The sequence below is a fragment of the Photinus pyralis genome, unplaced genomic scaffold (genome assembly GCF_008802855.1).
Source record: "Photinus pyralis isolate 1611_PpyrPB1 unplaced genomic scaffold, Ppyr1.3 Ppyr1.4_LG1, whole genome shotgun sequence".
Lineage (NCBI taxonomy): Eukaryota > Metazoa > Arthropoda > Insecta > Coleoptera > Lampyridae > Photinus > Photinus pyralis.
This window is the reverse complement of record NW_022170249.1, coordinates 25,832,163-25,857,929: the sequence shown is the minus strand read 5'-3', so window position 1 is coordinate 25,857,929 and position 25,767 is coordinate 25,832,163. Positions and strand designations below refer to the sequence as shown.

At 35.3% G+C, this 25,767-nt stretch overlaps 3 protein-coding genes across 3 annotated transcripts; all 3 read left to right on the top strand.

The window, feature by feature from the left end:
- The first annotated feature begins 1,282 nt into the window (after nucleotides 1–1,282).
- Nucleotides 1,283–16,580, top strand: LOC116158579 (ras-related protein Rab-23). The gene is made up of 6 exons (XM_031471379.1): nucleotides 1,283–1,395; nucleotides 2,014–2,135; nucleotides 4,736–4,898; nucleotides 5,852–5,931; nucleotides 15,670–15,848; nucleotides 16,060–16,580. Exons 2-6 carry the CDS (start codon nucleotides 2,053–2,055, stop codon nucleotides 16,173–16,175), a joined length of 621 nt encoding a protein of 206 aa, XP_031327239.1. The 5' UTR covers nucleotides 1,283–1,395; nucleotides 2,014–2,052; the 3' UTR covers nucleotides 16,176–16,580.
- A 1,462-nt stretch (nucleotides 16,581–18,042) lies between these two features.
- Nucleotides 18,043–19,428, top strand: LOC116158992. The gene has a single exon (XM_031471882.1). It carries the CDS (start codon nucleotides 18,043–18,045, stop codon nucleotides 19,426–19,428), a length of 1,386 nt encoding a protein of 461 aa, XP_031327742.1.
- A 1,228-nt stretch (nucleotides 19,429–20,656) lies between these two features.
- On the top strand, nucleotides 20,657–25,078 carry LOC116158577 (1,5-anhydro-D-fructose reductase-like). Its single transcript, XM_031471375.1, has 6 exons — nucleotides 20,657–20,810; nucleotides 20,866–21,007; nucleotides 21,067–21,293; nucleotides 24,347–24,594; nucleotides 24,654–24,911; nucleotides 24,959–25,078. Exons 1-6 carry the CDS (start codon nucleotides 20,739–20,741, stop codon nucleotides 24,990–24,992), a joined length of 981 nt encoding a protein of 326 aa, XP_031327235.1. The 5' UTR covers nucleotides 20,657–20,738; the 3' UTR covers nucleotides 24,993–25,078.
- Nucleotides 25,079–25,767: the final 689 nt, after the last annotated feature.

The window sequence follows — 25,767 nt, the reverse complement described above, 5'->3', positions numbered from 1 at the left end:
TTAGTAGGTACTCAGCGATTTTATGATGCATTAAATTGTTAAAGCAAATAACACTCTTCTTGATAATAAAGTAAAGACTTTAATTGCGTTTTAGGTCAGTCAACTTGAAGAACTTTACCAATGTGTGTACCGGTGTGTTGGAACCTACTTTCTACTGCATTTATTGTTCTAAGCTTCTAACGCTAATTCAGTTAACTTTCTTTTATATTGCAAGTGAGTTGCAAGAAATGCAATTTAACTACTTGCTCAAATATACACTTGATGTGTCAAAAGTGTCTGGTAATTTATATTTATGGTAACAGATTAGAATTTCCGGTCCTATTCTCAGCATTATAAAAGGCTTACTCTTGCTAGGTACCATAGGGCATGATTTTTTGTACCTGTAGATCAAGACGCAAATGAATTGTTAACTGTCATTCATATATCAAAATTAATTAAAAATAGTACGTGTAATGCTTGTTGACATACTCAGAGGCGTACAAGAGAGGCGTAAAATAATTTCAAATTTTTCTGAATATTCAGTCTGTCACTCTCGCAATATGTAGCGCATACTCTATAGAAAGTCAGAGAGACATCGAGTCGCCACCAGGTGCCACTAGTCGAACAATTTAGAACTACATAGATGAGTTCACCACCGTCGATAAGGAAAGAAGTCTGATGTGAGACGTTATTCCGAGAAAGTCAAACGTTTAAAATACTAGTGGGAGATTTGAGAGTATAAGTCAACTTTCAAGCGTATTCAAGTCACATTCTCAATTTGGTTGATTCAGTTCAGTAAATTTACCAACATTTTGAAATTACCAAGCCTATACTTCGACCACCCTGTATACTTTCTACTATCAAACCATGCGCACTTCCGAAAAAATTTCGAAAAAAAAATTCGAAATAGATACCTATACGGAGGTACATACATGTCTTGACCATTTCATTCCTCGATTATCGATAACTTCACTGTTGAAAGCTGCAATAGCTTTTATGACATGGTATAATAAACTTTTATGATAATTACGGCATAACCTGGAAAGCCTTAGTACACGGGCTAATGGGGAACGATTACTTTCTGCCACATATAGTGTCTCGATGAGTGTTACCTATGTAGAAAAGTTGGTTGATACAGGGGAGCTAAATAAATCATTTGTTTTATTAATTCCAAAATGGTACGCTAGTTCTGGAGCCCCAAAAGTCTTAAAACTGATTATGTACCACATATGACATAGAAGAATGGAACGACTTTACCAGTTCTTTTTATTATAAAAAAAGTTGTGTTCAGATATAAATTACTGTCGGATGGATAGAAACACATACAAAGCGTGGACAATCGCGCATTTTACAACTTAATGGAAATGCGTTCAAAGGCGGATCTTGAGGAGTTCTAAACAAACGTCAAGGTGTGCGGTAAGCATGACTCAGTGATCAAAACATTTCGTTCCAAAGCATAGCAAGGTGCCGGTTTTCCAAATGAATATATATTACTTATAGGTGTAGATACCTAATAAACCGTTGAAACTTGAAGTGCCAGTTCAAAAGCAAAGAATCTTTTAAAAGAATAATATATTGATCTTCATGAATAATGGATACACTCGGTCAGAAGAAACATCTTGTAATTATCATCTAATTAAAATCACCTTGCCTTGTTTTAATAGCGTGACTATAATAAATTTATAAGCTAACTAAATTCGCGTACTTACTTGAATAGTAATTATAAGTACCTTTTTCATGTATGCCATTTGATTGCGTCGATATATCAGTTTTGGAATTTGACTCTACAAATATAGTAGGTATCTAACATTCTCTTTGACTTCCTAATCAAGTGGCCTAGGTACCAGCATTGTTTATTAAATACCTAATAAGAATTGTTCATTATTACAAAGTTTGTTCGAAAAGCCGTCTACGAGTACAATCTCATTTTAATGGATACAGACGAACGAACATACCGCAAACAATGGCATTTTTGTGAAAAATGCTGTCAAACCTAATCACAGAGCAAGATTAAATCAAACTTTTTCTTTGCAGGTGGTTATCGTAGGAAATGGTGGTGTAGGAAAATCTAGCATGATTCAGCGATATTGTAAGGGCATTTTTACGAAGGATTACAAGAAAACCATAGGTGTCGATTTTCTGGAGCGACAAATCGAGTAAGTAACATTTTTACTATAGACTATAGGTACTTACATTTTTCTTTGATATTCGAATAAATGATAAATAATAAAGTTAGTATGTATCAAGGAAATGTTAGTACTAATATGTAACCACTAATACACTGCACAGCTGTGATGTATTAATCCAACTTTTATTGATGGAGGCAGCTGTAGGCAGCTTGTTTGCTACCGTCTCAGAGATAATCTTTGTTGTATTTGTATGTAACACACTTTTTGTATTTATTTTCTGTTTGAAGCGTTAACCTACATGCTAATAATAAAGTTCCACAGAAATTAGAAATATAGCAATTTGATCAGATTTCCATTACGGTTGAATTAATTAAGTTCAATTCTTCTTTGTATTCATTTTAAGCCGTAAAATTCATAGTCACTAAACATCCACAGGGATTCCGTTTGATTGGAAAATAGAACTCTCTCAAAACGAGCATGATTGCTTCTTAAGTCAAACGTAAAGCTTGATACGATACTCAAGTGGTGGATATCGATTAATCTTATGACGATTTAGATGATAAAATAATTTAATACACTGTATAATGCCAGAGAAGATCATATTTATGATGAAATGAATTAGATTGGTTTACTACGGGATATAACTTGCCGAGAGAATGATAGTTTAATTCCGTTACTAAAAATGTATCAAATTTAGTGGCTTACCCAATCATGTAGAATAGCTGAAAAGTGTGACGAATTACATTAATTATTGTTCTCGACCAAAGCCGAACAGTTGGATATGAAATTCATGAGGGAATTCATTTCCAAACCACTTGAGCTGTAAGAATTATTTTATATAGTAGCGGCTAAAGAATTGGAAAAGCTACAAAGTGGAATTGTTTGGTTTGCCAAACTGAATCATAGAACCGAATCGAAAGCTCCAATTATTCATATGGTCAATTTAAAGTGAAATATGAAGATCTAGACATTATATTTATGTGCTTCCAACATCTGTCCCATTTTCATTCTTCACTTTCATAGCATCTGCATTATCTGCGCTATTCCACTTTTCTGTCAGTTCTGCAACTTACAAATGTACCCCCTCACTGCTTTTGGAGTATACCTACGAGTACCTATATTCGTAGTATATTATATAATTGATAGTTTCAATTTCAAGTACCTATCCGATTTCAATAGGGAAAGCCATTAGGCATAGCGGAAATACAAACTAGACGAGACTTCATTTTCTGCTCCACTGCTACTTGTGAAAATGAGACCCGTGATTTAACGCCTTTTTTTATTATAGGGTGTTAGATGTGCGTTACACAATAAATTTTCCACAAAGGAAACGCCGGAATTACACCTTTTATTTACAGAAATAGGCATTAAATACACAAATTTTTATTTTGGCAGTAGGTTAGCTCTGACGTTCATGCGTTTTAAAAGCATTAATTTCATATATAATTTTAGATTATTTTAAAAATTCTTAGATGAAACTTTGTGCCAATTCCTAAAAATAGATATTAATGATTATTTCGAAGAGATAGGGAATTATATGATGCAATTTCTCTTGAAACCTAAACACGCTCTTACTCTTTCAATATAACGGTACTGAAAATAGCAACCGTGTTTCTTTATTTTTGGTTTACTGTTTACTCTGCAATTATCAATATTGGTTCACCTATTTTATCCGCATGCGCATGTGCATTTTTGCCTAACAAGTAATTTGCCAGAGAAGCGCTAAACTATCATTACGTAAACGTTGATCGACCATCTGTACTCGATATTGGTAATCAACGCTTATAAGACTTCCGCAATTGATGTCGAGATACCCTCAGCTATGTACCTACTGCTTTAGACATCTTGAATGTTAGTGTTTAATACGAAGCTGCCGGAGAATTGAAACGTTTTGATTTACCTATTTAATGTTGTATAGACAGGGTATAGAAAAATTTATGATTTTGTTTATGCAGGTAGAGACTTTATACTCAAATAGTTTTCCCATAAACCTAGTAGCATAATATTTATAAGATGGTAAGAAATAAAGAAATCAATACGAATGTACCTACAGATTAAAGTTTGGTTGGTAGGCGCAAAATACAATTTTGAACCTGATGTCAGATTTGCTTTTATTCCAAGTGCAAGTATCAAATTTCATTTAAATATCTTCATAAATAAATAAAAGTTCGGTTCATAAATGATCGAGATGCGAATGTTGAATCGATTAGACTCAACTTTTGGAATTGCGTATTATATGGCTCGAGCTCTGCCCATATTGAATTTGAAGCTATTTGGTTCAAAATGTCAAAAGGGCCTTCCTTATCGAACTAAACGTTCATTGTGCGGATAAATGGTAATAAAATTGGCATTCCGCCATTCCTGTAATCCATCTTAACAATTTATATATCTTGATGAAACTAGCCCTCTGTCACTGTATCAAATCAAAAAACATTGTACTTTACAAATAAGTATTAAATTTGCGCTAAAAAAACTCACTTTCGATTTACTAAAAAAATGAGATGAACATTTTTGTGTGGCACTTTAAGTCACAGCAATGTGATACAAAGCGTTCTATTGTGGAGATAAACGTCATTTTGGTGTAGGCACTAAATAAATATATTAGTAGTAAAATTACTCTTTTTCAGAGTCGACGGTGAGGAAGTACGACTGATGCTGTGGGATACCGCGGGCCAAGAAGAATTTGACGCGATCACTAAGGCTTACTACAGAGGCGCTCAAGCTTGTGTACTTGCTTTCTCGACGACTGATCGAGATTCGTTTGAGGCTGCACACTCTTGGAAGCTAAAAGTATGTATACATTGTGTGTAAGATGGTATATGTCAATTGTTTTTGAACAAATTTTCTGTTATATGAATCAATCACCGTCACCAAGGTTATTAACATACATTACATAGTGTCTGAATTGCGTCTTGATGCCTTAGGATGAAGTTGATTTTAAGAATTGAATAGGTTTAGGCGATGGTACCTAACTATAATAGTCAACAGCAATAACAGTTTTGTCCTGCACCGTTTACAGTTCCATTATAATTTATGGTAACTCATTCAACACATCCGTCCCGTCTTACCATTAGTACGCGTAATTCGCTGAACGGACCTTATGCATACTGTTATTCATACGGAATGTGTAAAGGGTGTCCCAAATTAGAAGGTGACTATTGGGATAGAACTTTTTCTTAGTTTTCATCTTAAATTGGACAGAACATTAACTGTAAAATTATGTTACTTTACGCGATCGTATAATCTTTGAAATTCTTTTGTTCTAGGCAATTAGCATTAATAAAAATTTACCCTGGCGATGGTATTTTCGAAGACAATAATGCAATTATACCAACTGGTTTAAACGATTTGTTTTTGCTTTAAATCGGAGTCTATTGGAACAGAGAATCTTCGTTCTTTAGATTGGAAAGCTCCTTCTATGTATGAAGGCAGTTAAACTTAAAACTGTTAAACAATCAAGCCAATATCTAAGTAGTCAGAACATATACACCTTTTTCTCTTTCTTTTTTTGGCACTTAAATTTCATTCATTTATAGTAAGTACTTAATCTTACATGCAGGGTGTTTTTTTAAGATGGGCCATACGACAATGTAAAGGCGTTGAATTATTTAAAATGGGCTATAGGGAAATTTACATTGCGCCAATTGTTTTAGTCATAGATTCCTCGTGAATCATCTGCCACAGTACTGTAGAAATTGTTTCTATAAATAAATAAATAAAACTCTGATATATTTTCTTTTCAGGTCGAGAACGAGTGTGGCGAAATTCCTACTGTGATTGTTCAAAATAAAATTGATCTTGTGGATCAAACCGTTGTTAACCCGTAAGTAGAAAATTAAAATATATAGTAGGTATATATACCGCGTCTGTGATTTATATGACGTAACAGGGCCGGCTGGCCCATGCATATGCGGCAACGTCAGGTGAACATGTTTTTGCGCATGTCATATTGTGACGATTGGTATATGGAGGGGGGGGGGGGCTTCAGCAGTATATGTATGAGCCGCTGCGATGGGTTTTGCAGATAATAGAGTTATATAGTTTTGCAAATTCATTTTTTTGCTTCTTTTTTCTTTTTCGCGTCTCTCTCTGCCCGCCGTTTGTGATTTTCCCAACCGGAGGGTTTCTTTTTGGGCGAGGACATTTTCTTGTATTTTTAGCGCATTTTCTCACGAAGTTGGGTACGCTATTGCAGTCACTTTGTCTATCCGTCCGTCTGTCCGAGGCCGTAACTACTCTTACAGTTTTCAAGATATTTAGTTCGTTCTTTGTGCATTCGGTAGCGTATAGCTCGTGCTAGGAAGCTAAAAATGGGATAGCTATACACACATTTTTTGCAGAAAAACATGCGGTGTATTTAGATTGTATCTATGTGTGAATAATTTGGAAATTTTATTTATCAAATTAAAATGCACATTTTCGGAAATGTGTTCTTTCCGAGGAGCCTATTGCTCCTTTGTGTTCTAAGGCGATCGCCTCACCTCGCCCCTCCTTTGGGCCGGCCCTGTGAGTAGGTACATAATATTCTCGAAACGGTTAGTGTTTTCTAACATAAAGTCATAACGAATAATAATTAAATTAGGTTAACAGTACGATCTCCGAAGCTATCCCAGCCCCCAGGAAACAACACAATGTAAATAAAGTGCTCACAAATAAAAACAGATCAATTTAGATAGTAAGTACAGTAGAACTGACTCGTTTTGCAAACCGAACCTATAATCCCTAATGGAATCCCTAATACTCTTCTCTCTTCTTCCCACATCTTCTAGAAATTCACTCCTGCTTCCCCTTGTCCTTTCCACTTTTTTGTAGTGCCATATAGCATGTGCTCAATGTCCTCCTCTTTTCATCTCCACCGATTCTACATTTTCTATCTTCATCTTTTCTCCACTCCACCTTCCATCTCTCCTCATTTCCGCATCTGAACCTCTATATTATTTTAATATTTTTTCTTCCCTGCCATAAGTATTTCGGTAACCACTCCTTTATTAGTTCCTTGTACCTACCGTTTCCTCGTGAGTTCTCTATATTCACTCTCTGGTACTGTGCACCAATCTCCCTTTTAATCAGCTCATCTTCCATCCTTTCCCCTATATTTTTCCTCCTTTCGCCCTCACCCGGTTCGTATCCATTTCTTTCGTAGTATTTTTGCCTTTGTTTTTCCCACATTGCTTTTGTGTTCATCCTTGGTTCACGAATGCGCTTTCTCTTTCAATCCTTTCCTGGAATCTTACCGTCCTGTGTCCCATTTTTGTTTCCTCCTCTAATATATTGTATAATTTGGTGGCCCGCTTAGCCCCATTACTCATTTATAATACCTGCTTTGTATTCCCTTCAGTTCTACTCATTCCTTCCATCCCCATATCTCAGTTTCAATTAAACGGCAATATGTGCCCACAACGCGTTATTTTTATATATAAATTTCGGGCTATTGAGAATAACATACCTGGTAGGTACAAATTATCAGTTTGCAGTTACTAGAAAATATGAACTAAAAACTAGAAATGCACAGCGGTTGCAAAAGTTCATTTTCAATGTGGTTGGCGGTTGCATCTTGCATGTATAGCAATCTGTATGTACCTGGTACCTACCTCATAATTACTGGTCTACGCAATCGGCACTGATTCTTGTACCTCTCTGGTTTACAATACTTTTATAAATAAAACGAAAATAAGTTAACTCGCAGAGCAGTTTAAATTTAACCCCAACACTATAAATATATATGTTAGGCGCAAAGACCGAAAACGGCCATTGAGCGAAAAAAACGGCCACAACGCGTTTTGGGTAATTTCAATTGACCACGAAGCGTTCTTGACGTTTTTTTCGGTTTGTGGGCGTTTAAAAACAGCCACTTCGCGTTCTGAATAATCTAACTGTACCATTACGCGAATTCGTGTTGCGGCTCTTAACTGTTTTCAACCACAACGCGTTCTAAAAATACCAAATATGTAGAACCCATTGTGACTAGTTTTTCCAATAGCTACGACGTGATTATTAAACATTCTGGGTAGTTTTTGTGAAACGGGAGGAAACTTTATTAGCTTAGGAACCACAACTTACAGAGAGCTACATACGATTTTTTGATACTATCTCTTCCTTGCGTAAGTGTTCTTTATTTATTTTTGCAAGAGCTGTTGGAGTGGCATTTTGAGTTACATTTCACGTCTTTGGATTTGCACTTGCACTTTTTGTCGCTGCAGTATCGCTTGCAATTGCAGCTGACAAACCCCTGTGTGCTTCCCGACGATTTCCCTGAAGCGGTCCTGATGGTTACCGTATTCGTTGGTACGTCGTTCTCATCCATGAACGTGTTAACAGGCGTGAACTCGTTTCGAGAACAAAGCCGTTGAAGTTCGCCCTTCTTCGTGCCTAGTTTATAAAGCCCAGAGGAGTTGACGCTCGTTACAACTGCTATGATGTTCCTTGGAGCTGTGCGGCCGCGATCGACGTCTGGAACTCTAATGGCAACGATTTTTTAGAACGCGTTGTGGTTGAAAACAGTTAACAGCCACAACGCGAATTCTCGTAATGGTACAGTTAGATTGTTCAGAACGCGTAGTGGCTATTTTGAAACGCCCACAAAGCGAAAAAAACCTAATGAACGCTACGTGGTCAATTGACATTACCCAAAACACGTTGTGGCCGTTTTTTTCGCTCAATGGCCGTTTTCGGTCTTTGCGCCTAACATATACATACATTGAAATTTAGCAAAAGAGTAGGTATGCTTGAAACAAGAATAGGTCAACTTCCGAATTAATGTATGCATGCACGTCACAGACTCATAAATTTATTTCTATGCATTTATTATGCAAAAAAAAAGATGTCTTCATCGTCTGTCGTTTATTATGTAACATATTCATAAAGATTTTCTTAATGCGGCGAAAATTTGGCTAAATAAAATGCAGCAGGAAATTAAAAATTTATCGAAACATGACCCTTCATAATATCATAGTTACCATAATACAAGAGTTTTAATATTAACGTAACCTGTATGGAAGAAAGCGGCTAAGCTATTGGGTTCAGGTACTTATCAACTTGTATATTGAGACTTAAAAGCGCGTTTTTATTTATTAGCATGACCGTTTATATCTACAGATTGGCCACTGAACACTTCTATCTGTATTTGAAAAAAAAGCAATCAGGACACTATATTTGTTAATTTTCATTTTTTCTTTTATATCCAAACAAGTCCGCAGCATGGAGTAGTGAGTCCATCAGTGCCGGTTTAGGAACATTTTCTCCCTTTAAGCGCCCACCCGACACCTAAAAAATCCTTTATTAAAAAATTAGTCTTTAATAGAAAATAAATGGAATAGTATAATTTCACGAAAAATAAATTATTTGTGTTTTTAGATAGGTAACAAAAAATGACCATCGAAGCAAAGCATGCGTCACCATTTACAAATATGGCTTTAATATTTTAACCCTTGATTTTTATTAATTATTAATCTAATCAATTACAAGCAGGGATCAGAGAAATTGACCTCATTACTAAATTGCAAATATGTAGTTCTTCCGGTTTAGAATTAAGATGTTTATTGGAATCTACTGCGTTTTGGGTTTTCCATTTCGTGTGACCGCAGTAATGACCTTGTTAATACTTACTAGTCTGGGAATTGTTCATGTAAGGAAATAAGTAGTTAAAGTACAACTGTAGAGCAGACAACGCGTTGAATAATGGCTCAAGTGCAATTAATTCTGATCGCAATTTTTGTGATCTGCAGTTTACGCAACGTTCACTCTGTTCACCACTTTGATCTGCCCATAAATGACGACATAGTGCCCGTCAATACAAACGATGATATTATTTTTAAAAAACTACTGTTTCAGCGACCAAGGCATGGTATACCTTTCAAAAGGACGCGTCGCGCAACGGCAGAGAGTATCCCGATTTTGACAAAATTGAAGATCATAACCAATTTTAAATGTATTATATAAGAACGATAATGTCTAATGTGATTTGTGCAATGCTTTGGAAACCATCAAGTCAATTTGTCGCATTAATATTTACGATTTGAAGTTATTGCTGTGCAAAATAATATCGATATTAAACTTGGTAATTGCAAGTGAAGTAGGTAATAATATATTTTCGCTCCTACCTATTAGTGTGTCATTCTGTCATAAATAAATTTTGTTGACATTAAAATATCACTGACAATTATTATTATTTTATGTTTTTTGTGTAAAAAATAAACCAGACCGCGACCATGACTGCAATGTATTTGTTACTTACTTACAGTGAAAAATCGGGCGAAGCCATATTTTAAATTACAATTTTGACAAAAAAATACGCCGTCTTACGTGAATAGTCGGACGAGTGTTGCAGAATATAAATAGGATTTCTAATGTCAATATTTGTCACGGATTGATTGATGTTTTCGTATAGCAAAATTAATAGTTATTTTGAGTGTGGTACCACCGTCCACGGACATACACACCTGGCAATAAATTTTATTGATCATTCGGTCAAGAGATGCGGGGACTTCGCACATGAAATGTTTTAAAATTTTGCATTGATTTAGAATCCATTTGACATTCTACTTCAGTTCCATACTTTGTTGCTAAACTATTAACCGTTTTGACTTTATTTAGTTCAAAAGCACGTTATCAATTAGTACTAAAAGTTTCCGAATGCTAGATAAATACGTAACATCACGTAATTTATCATTATTTCAAAATTTTCAAAGGAAACGTTCACGCCGTGTGGTCACATTTTTGGCATCCTGAGTCATTACGAAAACACCTACGGGGTATTAAAAATATTTGCATTCGTAGTCTTTCTACCTAAAATTGATATTGTAAATGTCGTCAAATATCAATAAAGCTGTTAAGTTATTATCTTCACAATGCCATTTTTTTATTTTCGGTTTTTGAAAAATAATAAAAATTGGATAACGGTCTCTTTTTAACAAGACTGTAAATATAAATCCCTGTATTATATTTCATTTGGCATCATAAATTTGCACAAATAATATGCGTGAGGTGTGACATCGGCGCCCCAAATTTCAACAGATTTTGTAATTGTGTAGGTAGATTATTTCATTGTCGTTTCTATCGAATAGCTAGTTTCGATCGGCGTGCCTAGTGGCAGTTGGTTTCAAGAAAACTCGCCCCAGAGTATTTGCTATCAAAAAATCCACCCTCGGAAAAATGACCGGCAGTATCTTCGCCAAATCGTCTGTGTGGTGTCACACTATGCGTTTTTACCGCTTTTACATCTACTTGTTATACTATTGCGGTCTAACCGGATGCGTTACCTATGTTTGCTATTTAGAGTTTAAACTGAGGTGATATTATCATCCCGTCAAACAGGAGAGTGTTAGCAGGAGCTGTAAAAACGCATAGTGTGACACCACACTTAAACTACCGGAAAGTAAAGTCACCACCATCGATCCTACGCCAGCTCTGGTAAGGACTGTATCACACCGCTAGAAAAACATGGGCGAAAATCAATTTTTATTAGTGCATTTTTTAACAATTAAAAACCAGTTGCCAAATTCTTGACAGAACAGCTTCCTAGCTCAATCCGAAAATAGCGCTTTTAGAAGTTTAGACAAGAACGTTTCCCACGAAAGTTTATTATTTTCCGATGTAGAACATTCAAGGTTTCTATTTGAAAAAAATTAAGTTGCCCCACCTACACCCCAATTCGTCTCGTGTATCCAGTTGAACCCCCATAAATCATTCCACAAACTAATTCAATACATTCTATGCAAAAATTCTTGCTTCAAAACTATCGTACATGTATAACTGTTACCACCGTAAACCGTATTTATTTTTGTTTATTCAATTCTATTGTCATACTTGGAAAAAAACAAAGTTTACCCCTTAAATTAATAATTCTAATTAGATCGCGATAATTGATTATTTTTAATGATATGTACATTCTTTCTTAAATACGAAATTCGCGTGGCGTTTGCATCTTCTTTTGTGTGCTCTTTTTGAAAAAAAAAGATTCTACCTTGTTTTCCTTACAATAGTAACTTTTTCGACAACAGCCATAGCACGTTTAAAACACCAGTTCTACGCCGCCCGGTCACCGAAGTTTAGCGATCTAGGGCGCGGTTAGTACTCGGATGGGTGACCGCGTGCCGTTGTATCCCTTTTTTTTAATTTTGCTCATGTTTGTCTATTGATTTTAGATTTTATTAATAATAATAGTAATTCCTAATTAGAATTAATTTAGTCTTGCCAAAAAAAAATATTTTAGTTTTTTAACTTTGACATTTTTTTTCTCAGTTTTCTTGTAATAAAACCTGGCACAATTTTTATAGGTTGTACACAGAAAAATATTTTTCGAATAGCTTAAAAAAAATTTTAGATTGCTATTTGAAAAAAAAAAGTTCGATGCCGTTGCGGCGACGGCGCTCCAAAATTTTTTTCGTAAAATCCGGCTCTATATTTTTCGTTTCAGTATGTTTAATATACATATCCAAAATTTGAACAAAATTCGTCGAGCCGTTACTTCGGAAAATTGCCAACGTACGCACGTACGAACGTACGCACATACATACAGACGGAAAAAAATTACTTCCCGAATTAAAGACGAATTTCTTAAGATCAGTTCGTTTTGGTGTCGAATCTTCTTGAACGCGAATTTGCCTAGCGAATACCTGGCGGAGGAGTATTCTAGCGGAAGCGACTTATATTAATATACTAGGGTGAAATTTTTGAGCGCGAAAATCCCGAAGGTGAATCTTCCGGGGTGTATTTTCCAGGGGCGAATTTACTTTGGGGACGAGTTTTATTCGGGGCAAATATGCCGGGAGCGAATTTTCTGGAGTAAAATCTTTATACAATCGTAATCTGATCACATTGACGATAAGATTTCATTTGTTTTCATACTACGGGGTGATCTGCAAACAGTACAATTTTACATAATTAAGTGCAGATTGTTGAAATTTAGTTAGTAGAAATAGCGTTGTATCATCAGAAGATCGCTTTCTTTTCGCATTTTGTCTACAGAACTAAATAATAATAATATACCGATAATTTAATAAGAATAAGAATTTAAAAATATACGTTTTCATATAATCGTTTCTACCGACAAAAATAAAAAATAAAAATAAGAATTTAAAAATAAGAGTTGCAAACTTTCAACTTAAGAATAAGAACCTGCGAATAAGCATGCGCAATTTTCTTTAAGGCGAGTTTATTATGCTCACAAAAAATAAAAAATACAATATTTTGACGTGACGTTGCCGGTCCGTGACGTGACGTTGACGTTCCGTAAAATGCGAATCGATCTTTAAGGATAACAGACAAAATCAAAAATTTGAAATTATTGAATATATGTACAGGTACCTAGAATACGTAAATGATAATGTACGTATTTTCAGATTTAGATCAAAAGCTTAAAAACGTCAGACATACACAAGGCGACCTTCACAAGTGTAGAAAAAAAGTTCATCCCAAGGCCTTCTTCTGTACAGTAATTAGGCATTTTGGAACTTTTCCAACGTTTATGCAAGCCACTTTCTTGCAACAATAAACAAGATGAAACATATTACTTCTAAACATAGGTTTATGAGAAATGGTTTAAACGTAAATAGGCAAGAATCTCGACTTTGGCAATCGTCGATTATTTTGCTGGGTCCCACTCGTTTGATGTTCGATGCCGTAGACCCGCGTTTAAAATAGCAGTCATCTCAGTATTTTTGTGTAGAAAAATTATGATCACTGCAAAATTAGTGGAACATCATAGCGTGACGATTTCTCGAATAATCCATTTTAAAATACATATTTACGTAGGTACTTTGCTAGGTTAACAACTTTCTTGTAATAATAATCGTCTTTGTTTACTTTAACTTCAATGAAAATTTATTTTTACTGTAGGTTAATATTCAGATAATTCAAAAGTAATTGGGGTATTTACACTTTTTTAGAACAGAAATCGCAATTTATCATAATGAATTTGGTTAGCGATAAACGAAAATATGAAAATGTGTAATGTTATCCAACAGATCCAAAAATATCGACCATTTTTGAGTCTTTAAGGGTAAAAGTACTTTGTGTCTAATTCAATGCATATTTATGATTTATCTTCAGATAGTAACTTTGAGTGCTCTGCTCTGTCATTAAAATTAAATTAGACTGTATGTCTTTTATAATAATCTGTGTTTATCGAACTCCGACTAGTGATTTGATTTAATCCATTTTCAATAGGTTTATTACTTGTGGCATATAGGCCAACTGTACAAAGTTTGAACCAAATCGGTCCAAGCGTTTGAGAGTTATCGTGTTCACGGAAAGACGGACACCATCGACTCCCCTATAAAGCTTTCATCGCTTTGCTCTGTCGCTTAATAAACGCTAAAACCATTGACAAAATACATACATGACGTTTCGATACTATGTACATCTAAGCGGTAGATATTGGGAAAAAAACAATTCACCACCTTTGTCGAAGTCATAATTATTTAGTCATTCATATCATGATAACGTGTTCAGACACGCCGCTCTAGCAGACATGAATTATGACATGTACGCTAATGGTCCCGAAGTGGCATTCCCACCGTATAATGGGCAATCGCAACATGATTTTGAATTTTGAAAATTGCAGAAACTTTGGATTCTCCAGGCCAACATTACCTATAAAAATTGTTTTTCGCGGCCCAATTCGTTCAAGATTTTTTTTCCACAGAATTGTATTTAGCAATTATAGTAACACAATTAGTAACACTTGAATAAAAAAAGACTCAAAATATTATAGAGCGTGACCAAAAAAAAAACCAAGTTGCACAACTCTTGCTTGTAGAGTAAGGTCGGCCTAAATCTGTAAATAAATGTTTGATTTTCTCAGAAAATAAAATGTAACGATTTGGAGAAAGATGATTTTTTAAGCTAATTAGCGTTTAATTAATAGTGATACTTCCAAGCACTTTGCCAACATTGACTGAACACCTGTGCTAGGGATGTTGTTACTAAATTATTAATACTTTTGCTCGTGGTTATCACTATCCATAGAAACAAAACAAATAACAATTTTTTTAATCATGAATAAAATAAACAATGATCGATTGTATAAAGTAATCGTGCTGAATACTCGTGTCTTAGTAACTGATCCTGATTTTGAATAAATAATAAACTTCCAATGAAATCACTGGTACGTAAATTGGAACCTGAATGAAGCTGTTACAATCTTATTAATTGGAGAAATTAATCCTACACTGTATACACATCATCTTGGGCTTTGACATTGTTGAATTGTTGACGGTTGAATGCATTATAGAATGCATTATACAAGTGTATTATACATCGCACATTTATTTTCACTGAAACAACCAATGTTTGTTAATAGCATTAACATTCTGGTTTTTTTGTGTGGTAGGGACCCATAATAAAAAATTTTGAGTTCACTATCCCTTAATGTTTTCTGACTTCACTTATTATATGACTGCTATACGTTATGAAAATGTATTAATATTATCATTACTTCAACGTTAGAACGAACGATAATCATCCTTAGTATAGATTGCCCCATTATGTTTTTACTTCTTATGTCTAATTGTCTATTAGATAAACTATATTTCCAAATCTAACTTGTGCTTATGTTTTTCAGAGAAGAAGCGGAATTACTGGCTCGAGCGTTGGGATGTCGCCTTTTGCGCACGTCGGTAAAAGAAGACATCAACGTTGCATCAGTTTTTCGTCACCTTGCAGCACGCTGCCTCGCCGAGCTGCGAGATTGCCGTGATGATTACTATTCAACCCCCAATGGCCATCAACCCGTTACAATAAGTATGAATCTTTTTCCACGATAATTACGTTGTTACATAATTACCTACGTTGTTACATAAAATTTCAATTACGGAGGAAATTCAAATTGAACTTGGCAATTTTCGTATTTACCTTCGTGATCTATATAGGTGTCCATTCAAAAATAACAAACTTCTATTTTGAGAAGCAAAAAGGCAATTATTTTATTACATAAAGCACTTTTTATTTCTAGATTCATTTAATCCTAGTCAAGCGGATAAGAGTCAACAAAATGGAACTATAGTTCTACGACCTAATAAACACAAGAAAAAGAAGAACGTAATAAAAAATGTCTGTAGAATTTTATGATAACCATCCTGCCACAAACCACCTTGAAGTCACCCCGTGATATTCACTAATTTTAAGATTTTTTAATTTAAGAAGTGTTATTACCTGGACAAACACTATACTTATATAACAATTAGTTGTACATTAATTGCTTGTACTGTTTGCGGGCCATCCTACAATAATGAACACTGTGACAATGTAATTTATTATCTTATAGTAATGTCAGTAGTGTATGTTATTGTTCCTGGCATTCTTTATTTATTTTAAACACTTTTTTAAATGAATTGTAAATCTGTTATCAAATAGTAATGGACCAATCGTCCCGAATTGCTTGAAAGTTGTAACTACGATTTGTCATCATTTTGTGAAATACTCTTATGAATAACCAAATGTATGTAGATTCATTCAATTAAAATATTAAGTTTGTTCCACTTTTTCCTAAGCAGGTTTTCGGGGTTTTAAGGATGCCTGAAGGGGGAAAAAAGCGCGAAAGAAGAGGAAGTTATTAATGATAACTTGTTAAGAAGAAATTAGAGAAAAAAAACCAAATTTTAGAAGTTTTGAAGTGCAGCTTCTAAACGAAACGTATTGAACTATACCTTATGAAAGAATGTTTTTCTTCTCTTGAGAGGAAATCAATGAGAAGAAGACTGTTGACGTTAAAGTTAGAAGACCATTTTTAGCGCATTTTTTAAGAATTAAAAATAATAATTTCGCGCTTTAAGACTATAGGTATTTTGACGAGGCCAAGCCGAGTCTAAATATCAGTCAAATGCGCGAAATAACTTCGCGCTAGAGTTATATACAATATTTTTTTTTACAACTGAACCGGTTGTTAATTAAATTTGCTGTTTAAGTTCAACTTTGTCATATGTGCGAAAAACTTTTTTTCATTGTTGACGGTTTCGCGCACGTTGTCAAGGGCAACCTTAGGTACTTATTAATTAACCGTTTAAAAATCTAGTACTTCGCGTTTCGAAATTCGTCAGAAAATGAGATGATATTTTTAGAGTTATAGAAAAAAAGTTGTTTCTTAACACTATCTTAATTTTTTATTTCAAAACGTGTGTTACTTTCTGGATAGCCCTCGTATACTGATACCATTACAATAGGTAGACAGAAATCTACCTAAAACTAAAAGTATTCTTTGCTAAAAGATATAGCGACATTACTACTGGCATAAGAAATGTAACAGTGGTGTGTTTTCATTCACTAGCGGCTAGTTTACTAGAGCCAGCGTACCTGCATCGTCTCAACGCGGTACCCCGTCATAACAGCCCGGCCAGAATGGCCTTGCCAAAATAGCCCCGCCAAAACAGCCTGCACACAAAATAGCCCCGTCAAAATAGCCCCGTCATAATAGCCTCCATAAATGTTATTCCTATAACTATAAGCAGTGCAGGACTTCGCCTAGATACTATGTATTAGTCCAGTGGCGAGCCACTTGGAGACATTCCGTTGGGATTTAAGTTGTTTTATCCATACGGATTTATTATACCATATTATATCTATTTATAAAGTAGCTTTATAAAAATATGTTAATTATTATTTTTACTTTTCTAATCAAAGTGGTACCTAATACATTTTCTGGTGATTAATTAACTGATCATTAACTTGGTACAATTGCAAATCATAATGGAATGCATTGCCAATTATCAAATTGTGCCCATTAATGTTAGTTTACTACGGTGACTTAATTGCGAGTAGGTACATAGTTCTCAAGGCCAAAAATTTCTAAATTCCTTAAGCATTGGATGGGTGTAATTAAATAATCGACTAGCCCCTAATGAGTTTGAAATCTATATAAAGGGCTGATAAATTGTTAAATAAATCAATTTAGTGTTGTCTGTGTCACGGTTGCCAGTTTTTTGTATAATCAAAGAGTATAATGGAGAAAATAGTGTCACAGAAAGGAAAGGAGTTATTGTTGATAGATGGGCAGCGGTATCGACAAGCTCGAACGAATGCAGATGGCAGCATATCGTGGAGATGTGTTACTCTAAACTGCAGTGGACGATTAAAAGTGTCCAGAGGCGACGTGATTAATGTTATCACAGAACATAACCATGCTCCAAATCCAGAAAAGAACATGGCGGCGGTTAAATGTGTTGCAGAAATGAAAGTGAGAGCAGCAAACTGTGTAGAAAACCCTCGGCAGATCATACAACACTGCAGCAATGGGTTAGCGCTAGGGGCATCAGTTCATTTGACGACGTATACCGCATCCCAAAGAGCAATTGAACGGGTTAGAAAACGTGCAGAGCAGCCATATCCCAATCCAACAGCCGTTGCTGATATTACAATCCCTGCAGCTTTGCAAACTACTTCCAGAAATGCGAATTTCCTTTTATGGGATTCAGGTGCAGAAGACCCTAATCGCATATTTATGTTTGGTACAGAACAAAATCTGAACATCTTAGAACAACATCGGCATTGGTTTGTTGATGGAACTTTTAAAGTTGCGCCAGAATTATTTCTGCAAGTTTTTACTATCCACGCGTTGGTCGAAAACACCTGTATGCCGTTAGTGTACGTTCTTTTACAAGACAAAAGTGAGATGTCGTACGTTCGTGTATTTCAAAAACTGTTGGACTTGAAGATAACGCTGAATCCAATAAGTGTTACGTCAGATTTCGAAAAAGCTATCCATAACGCAGTATCACGCGTGTTTGATGAAGTACAAATTGTTGGATGCTTATTTCATCTAGGGCAGTCTCTGTGGAGAAGAGTACAACTATGCAATTTAACAGAGGATTATCTAAATAATGAAAATGTGCGCCAGCATACCAAAATGCTTTTATCTTTGAGTTTCGTTCCTCCGAACGATGTAATCATGGCCTTCGAAGAATTAGTTGAGAACTGCCCAAACACCTTGGATCCCATAGTGGACTACTGGGAAGATACTTATATAGGACGACTTCGACGGAATCGAAGAGGTGACCCTCGTTTCCCAATTGCAATCTGGAATGTGTACAACAGAGTTGCAGATAGACTTCCACGTACTAATAATTCAGTCGAAGGTTGGCATCGTGCTTTTCAACAAACTTTAAACTGTCACCATCCGTCTGTTTATAAACTAATCGATCAATTTAAGAAAGAACAGGATCATGTTGAAATACTACACACCCGCATAACCGCTGGTATTCAACATCCGGAATCGTCAAAACGGAAGTACGTGCAGCTAAATCGAAGACTGGAGGTACTGACCGACAATTACGACAATACCGCTGTTATGGATTACCTCAGAGGAATTTCACATAATATGGAGATATAACATCATGGTGAATTAAGTTTTGCGATTATTCATTGGTTTTCGGTTTTGGGTTTTATTTAGTGGTTCTAGGATATTTTGTGCGTACAGGAAATTTTTGTATTGTACTTTGTATTTGAATTTTGTATACTTTTTTTCACAATAAAATTTGTTTTCTTTTATTAAGGTTTATTTTGCCGTCTTAAGGAAAGTGCGTACTAAGTAATATAAATTGAACCAGTATTGTTTCTATGTGGGCTATTTAGACGGGGCGATTATGACGGGGCTGTTTTGTGTGCGGGCCATTTTGACGGGGCTATTTAGACGGGGCCATTTTGACGGGGCTATTTTGACGGGCCACGTCTCAACGCGGCTTTCTAACAGCACGTTAGAGAGCTTTACAAAGTTTAGCAGCCAATAAGGTGTTTCCAAGAGCTGCTAATAAATGCTTTCAAATACGCGTAATTTGGTAATTGGTAACAATGAGAATGGACTCAAACTCTTCATTAAATACCACATCATGTGCAAAGTCCTTCTTCTGCAAAAAATGTATAGTATCACATAAGTATTTATGCACATAAATAATTTTCTCAGAATTTATTATTCTATCTTTACATAATATAATAATATCAAATCGTTTAACACGCAAAGGGTAGGTATCTACTCTACCATACTATAGTACCTATAGATAAATTATCTAAAGATAAAAAGTACCTATGATGTCTTTCAATGTTTAATCGTTTTACAAATTAGAAAAGAGAGTAACATTTACTAGTCTTAGGTATATATAATGATAAATATAGGCCTACTTTTTACTACTACTTTGTGGTGTGAATAATTGACTTCAAGTAGGTAGGGTTCAATGTGAATGTAATAATAAAGCAGCCTTCAAAACTGGACATGTCTATGTATTTACAATGACTTATCGAAATATTCCCTGCTCATTAGGTATTTTTAGGAAAATTACTTGTCGCTTACCGCAGGACGATTACAATGTAGTAAATCAAGTAGAAATTTACTAAACACTACTTAGAGGTCAGATTATACTTATAAGATAACTAAATTTTTTCTTAGGGAATGTATTTTAATATAAGGAAATGAGTTGTTTATAATGACTAATGACATCCAACAAGGACGTTTTACCACCACCGTTTCCGGCAACAATTTGCATTAACAAATCAGAATGGGGTATTCTAAGAATGTAAGATACAAGGTGGCATTGGAAGGGATAATGGAAGATTACTAATAAAGTGAAGAAAAACCGATGGTAGGAGCAATTGTTCTACTTTCTTTGGCTTAGAATTCAACTAGTTGTAAACAGTATAGGTTTGGCCATGGCAGTGAATATGTTTGTTGATTTACCTGGCTGCGGCAAGATGCCAGTTTTGGGCTATGGTACGTGGCAGGTAGGCTTTTTTCCCTCATCATTAATGTGTAAAGTCAATTTCAAATTAATTATAGTCGAAAGATTCCGAACTGGAGAATGCGCTGGAATTGGCACTAGAAGCAGGTTACCGTCATATTGACACAGCATACGTGTATGAAAACGAGAAAGTGATTGGCAATGTAATTCACCGGTGGATTTCGGCGGACAAACTTAAACGTACATTAATTCTATTAAGATAGCAAGCATTTGGAGTATATTTTTCATTTTGTAAACAGGCGAAGATCTCTTTTTGGTGACAAAACTTCCTCCAAGTGGCAACAGGCCGGAAGGGGTGGCCAAATTTTTGAAGCGTTCATTAGAAAATCTACGAGTGACTTATATAGATCTTTATTTAATCCATTTGCCTATGGCTTTCAAAGATATTGAAGGAGATTTACATCCCACGACTCCCGAAGGAGAGATGGATATAGATGTAACAACTAATCACGTTGCAATTTGGAAGGTCAGTATACCAAACTTTCATCTTTCTATATTACGTATGACAGTGATGGCGAATTTATTTTTGTTCTCAAGATAAAAGTTGCACGAAAAGTAGCCGTTTTGGCGCGGCTGCTGGCGGTGGTCTGGTTGGTCCTACAGATTTGGTTGTTACATGTTAAATGTATAAAATTTTGTGGACTACAATTTTGTATAGAACAGTTTTTCATTTAAAACGTACCGTTTTTGAGTTATAGGCGAAAATGTAAAAATGCCGCAAATAATTTGCGGTTATTTGCGGCTGCCGCAGTTAGCTCACCTCTGGCGTGTTAGCAAAGTGAAAATTCGGATTCAGCGGTTCAAAATACATATAAAACCGTTGAGAAAAAAACTTCGGGAATTGTTTCCTGGAAACGTCAATTCTGGAACCCCCGTTATTGTACTAATTGGTTAAATTGGCACTGTTTTGGAGTTTTAGATGCTTATTTAAAATTTCCTTGTGGAAATTCCAAAATTTTTCATTTCTTTGAATGTCTTACATCATCGAAAGTATAGAAAAGTTACTGTCTTTGATACGCTTAATTTAAAATGCTATAACACGCCTTTAAAATGGCTTCGCGCAGTTCTGTACGTTAGTATTAATGTTATAGTTGTAGCTACTTCTTTAATGTACATACAATGTACACAATTCGCGAATTGTGGCCTGGGCAGCCCGGTTGCGGCCAGCGACGTCGGAAGTTAATAACGATGGGGGGGGGGGGGAAATCAGCGACCATGGACTCTGAAAGGTCCCTCTCATGCAAAATTGTGTACGAATTCATGCCAAGCAGTGGGTTTTTTAAGTGACCCTGAAACCTGTTTCTTTAATTAATCAAATAATGTATTTTTGAAAGAAAACTTTTGAACAAAAATAACCATTTTTTCAAATAAACCGAGAGCCACAAATGTTTTGTTTGACCCCTCCAAAATCCCCAAAGTTTCATTTCTTTTTAACTTCTCCTGCAGCGTTAGGGTCGTAAATCCTAGCGCTCCCAAGCGAATCTTACACAAGGGTAAAATATCGGTCGGGGATTATCTTGAATCTCGACAACTCGGTACTTCACTTGACCGTTTGCGAATTGATAATGTTTATTGCAGATGCTTATAAGCTATTTATATCACAGACATTACTTCCTTAACCTAGTTTACTTCTATTGTTATTGAGGAAATGCTGACGCCTCGTCCTTGCGAAGCCGAAGACTGCCTACTTTTGTTTTGAATAGGTTTGCATTTTGCTTCCTAGTGTAGCAACTGTTCCGGGTTTGCCAGTATTTCCTTTCCTACTAAAGTTAATTGATATTCTTCCTGGTTAAATTACTGAATTCTGGCGGACGTGGGAATCTGTTCTAAATGAACATCTCTCGTGAACCACAAGCGCATGAGGGCACTATCTTTTGATAGGATATTAGGTATGTTGTAAAACTTTTCCTAAAATTCTTACTCTAAGATGGCGAACCCCTAAACATGGACGAGAAAATAAATCTGATTTCCACGGGATTTGATGTATAGAGTGTTTTTTAATATGAGATGGCGAATCTGCAAGTAGTTTTTGAAATGTCGAAAAAAATTCGTCTATAGGTAATTTTTGGCGGGATGGGAGTGATTTTCACGAAATTTCTGTATTTAAGAAAAAAAACTACCGAGTAGTTCTTGAATGCGTCCTTTGACATGAACATGAAATCAGAAGATTGCGTGAGGTAGGAAGCCCGTAGCTCTAGATTTATTAAATTTAAGTTGAACCAAAATGTAAACATGCGGCCATATGTTTTACTTTTATTCTTAATGTGAATTAATAAACTATTAGTTTCTAAAGGTAATGAGTTAAAAAATTACAGATAGTTAAATAGTCATGTTTTTAACGCATTTTCCTCAAAGTGAAAAATCGCTATTGGTTGCACTTTGTCGTCCGTCCGTTCGTCACACGTACTCCTTCTACACCACTGAACCGATTTGGGCGAAATAGGGTCATTTGAAAGCGCTTGGTCCAAGGATTCCGTGTATACCAATATTTTTGGTTTTGCGCATGCGCAATGTCAAAAATTTGCATTAACGCATGTGCAATGCTAACTTTTTTATTTATGAAGATATTTAAATGAAACTTTATAAGTAAACACTACGAATATATAGTAAAATTAACATACGCATACGCAATGCCAACTTTCTTATTTATGAAAGCAGTTAAATGAAATATCACTTGTAGCCACTTTGAATGAAACTAAAACTAATACCGGTTTCAAAATTACTGTTTACGCATGCTGTATGTTTTATTTATGAAGGTATTCAATATATTCAAAGAAATTTCTAATGTAGACAATGCGCAATGCTATTTACGAAAGCATTAAAAAAAGTTTCATATGTAGACACTTCGAATAAAAGTAAAACTAATGCCCATTTCAAATTTTTTTGTATTTGTATACCTACGCTCCACTATTTTTCATTTTTCAGGAAAATACGCTCTCGTCATGTATGTTTGCGTAGTGACTTTTTAAACTTGTGTTTTATTTCGGTCATATACAACCAGTGCCGGATTAGTTAATTTTGCGCCTCGCATTTTATTCAGAGACCGCATATAAGCCAAACCAAAGTATACATTTTTGCTTAAAAGTAAACGAAAGTGCCAAAAACGCGGATGTCGACCAAATTTGGGACCTGGAGGTAGCAATTTAAGAAGCGGAAGACAAACAGATTTTTGTGACCTGATCACAACAATTATTGAACACCCATTACTTACCTACAATTTTGCTCAAAATTGCAAGCGGAATAAAAAATGTCAAAAATATAATGTTTCATTAAAATAAGAATTGGTGTCAACGTCCGATAAACACAGAAATGTCGCCATATTAAGAATATTTTAATTCAATGCAAAATTTTAGGAAATCGCAATCTGCAAAATTTTGAAGTGGAAAATCAAATAACTACGTCTGAGCTTTCTACCCCTTCGTACCTGGGAAAATTGCGTCAAAATGTACTTTTTAGTATCTATAATTTACTGTCTATGAAAAAAAAATATTTTTAAATGATGAGGTATTTAAATTGCAGGAAATGGAATCGCAAGTAGATGCAGGTTTGGTGAAAGCAATTGGAATATCAAATTTTAATCAAAATCAAATACAACGAATAATAGACCATGCAAGAATAAAGCCAGTTAACCTCCAAATAGAACTTCATGCTTATTTTCAGCAGAAGGGCATGGTTAATTTCTGCAGAGCAAATAATATCTCTGTTACATGTTATTCGCCACTTGGAACACCAGGATTAGGAAAATTTATGGCAGCATTTGGCACACAGTAATTTGCCATTATATTTGAACAGTACATTCTAATTAATATTCCTTTTTTATTATCAGTATGGAGATGCCGGATATTTTAAATAATCCAATGGTGACAAAAATTGCCGCAAAGTGGAACAAATCTGGAGCACAAGTTTTAATAAGGCACTGCATACAAAAGGGCTTAATAGCTATACCTAAAAGTGTTACTGCTTCGCGAATTAAAGAAAATATAAATATTTTTGACTTCAACCTTGACGATCACGACATGGATGTTTTGAATAACCTTGATCAAGGAGCCATTGCCCGACTCTTAGATTTTTCAGCATTTCCTGGGTAGGTCTCATATAATATTTGATACAATTTTTATGTACTTGTTTTAGGATCAAGAAGCATCCTGAATATCCATTTCACTGAAGTAAGTGGATTTTCTAAATGTTTATTACTTAAAATAAGAAAATTTATAATATAAAATATAATTTAATTAAAAATTTTTCTTTTCATTTATTAATTAATAAATAGTCGACAGTGATCTTGAGGGCCAATATGGCACCGACTACGTGTTTGGGTTTTAAGGAGCTTCTTTGGAACTAAATGGCGAGAGGCGAGATAATATGTAGTTCACATGACATGACGCGCCAGACTTGCGCGAAAGTGACGGATACGTGACGAGACGTATGACGATCAGGGAAGGATTAAGGTTTCTGTCCCTATTCCTATACAAACTAGGTTATAATTTCAACAAACACCAAATTTATTCTGATATTTAATCTGTATAAATCATAAATAGTACCTACATCATTAGACTGGGGCCCTTAAGGCGCAGGGCCTGGGGTTGTACCCCCCCCCCCCTTAATTCTAGGCTGATGGCGTTAGCTATATTTTTATCAATATCAGTTGATGATATTCGGTGGTGGTTTTTAGACATGGAACATGTACCCATTATGGGACTCGCAACTGCCGAAATTACGCGAGTTTACATGTCCAAAATATCGATACCGAATAGCTAAAAAGAACTATCGCCATACGTCCCATACACGTACCTGCAAACCTCACTTTGACGCAAGTCTGGCGCGTCATGTAGGTATACTACCCGGCTCAGGTGGCCCTTTAACTACCGAGATGTCCAGATATACCTCTTCTACATACGTAGTAAAAACCTCGCGTTCATTGTTAATGTTACATATTAAAT

Coding starts and splice junctions, on each gene's coding strand:
- LOC116158579 (XM_031471379.1), top strand. CDS start 2,053: ATGATTCAGCGATATTGTAAGGGCATTTTTACGAAGGATTACAAGAAA. Junction 2,136..4,735: donor TTTCTGGAGCGACAAATCGA/GTAAGTAACATT, acceptor ACTCTTTTTCAG/AGTCGACGGTGAGGAAGTAC. Junction 15,849..16,059: donor CCATCAACCCGTTACAATAA/GTATGAATCTTT, acceptor TTTTATTTCTAG/ATTCATTTAATCCTAGTCAA.
- LOC116158992 (XM_031471882.1), top strand. CDS start 18,043: ATGGAGAAAATAGTGTCACAGAAAGGAAAGGAGTTATTGTTGATAGAT.
- LOC116158577 (XM_031471375.1), top strand. CDS start 20,739: ATGGCAGTGAATATGTTTGTTGATTTACCTGGCTGCGGCAAGATGCCA. Junction 21,294..24,346: donor ATCACGTTGCAATTTGGAAG/GTCAGTATACCA, acceptor TTTAAATTGCAG/GAAATGGAATCGCAAGTAGA. Junction 24,912..24,958: donor GATTTTTCAGCATTTCCTGG/GTAGGTCTCATA, acceptor TACTTGTTTTAG/GATCAAGAAGCATCCTGAAT.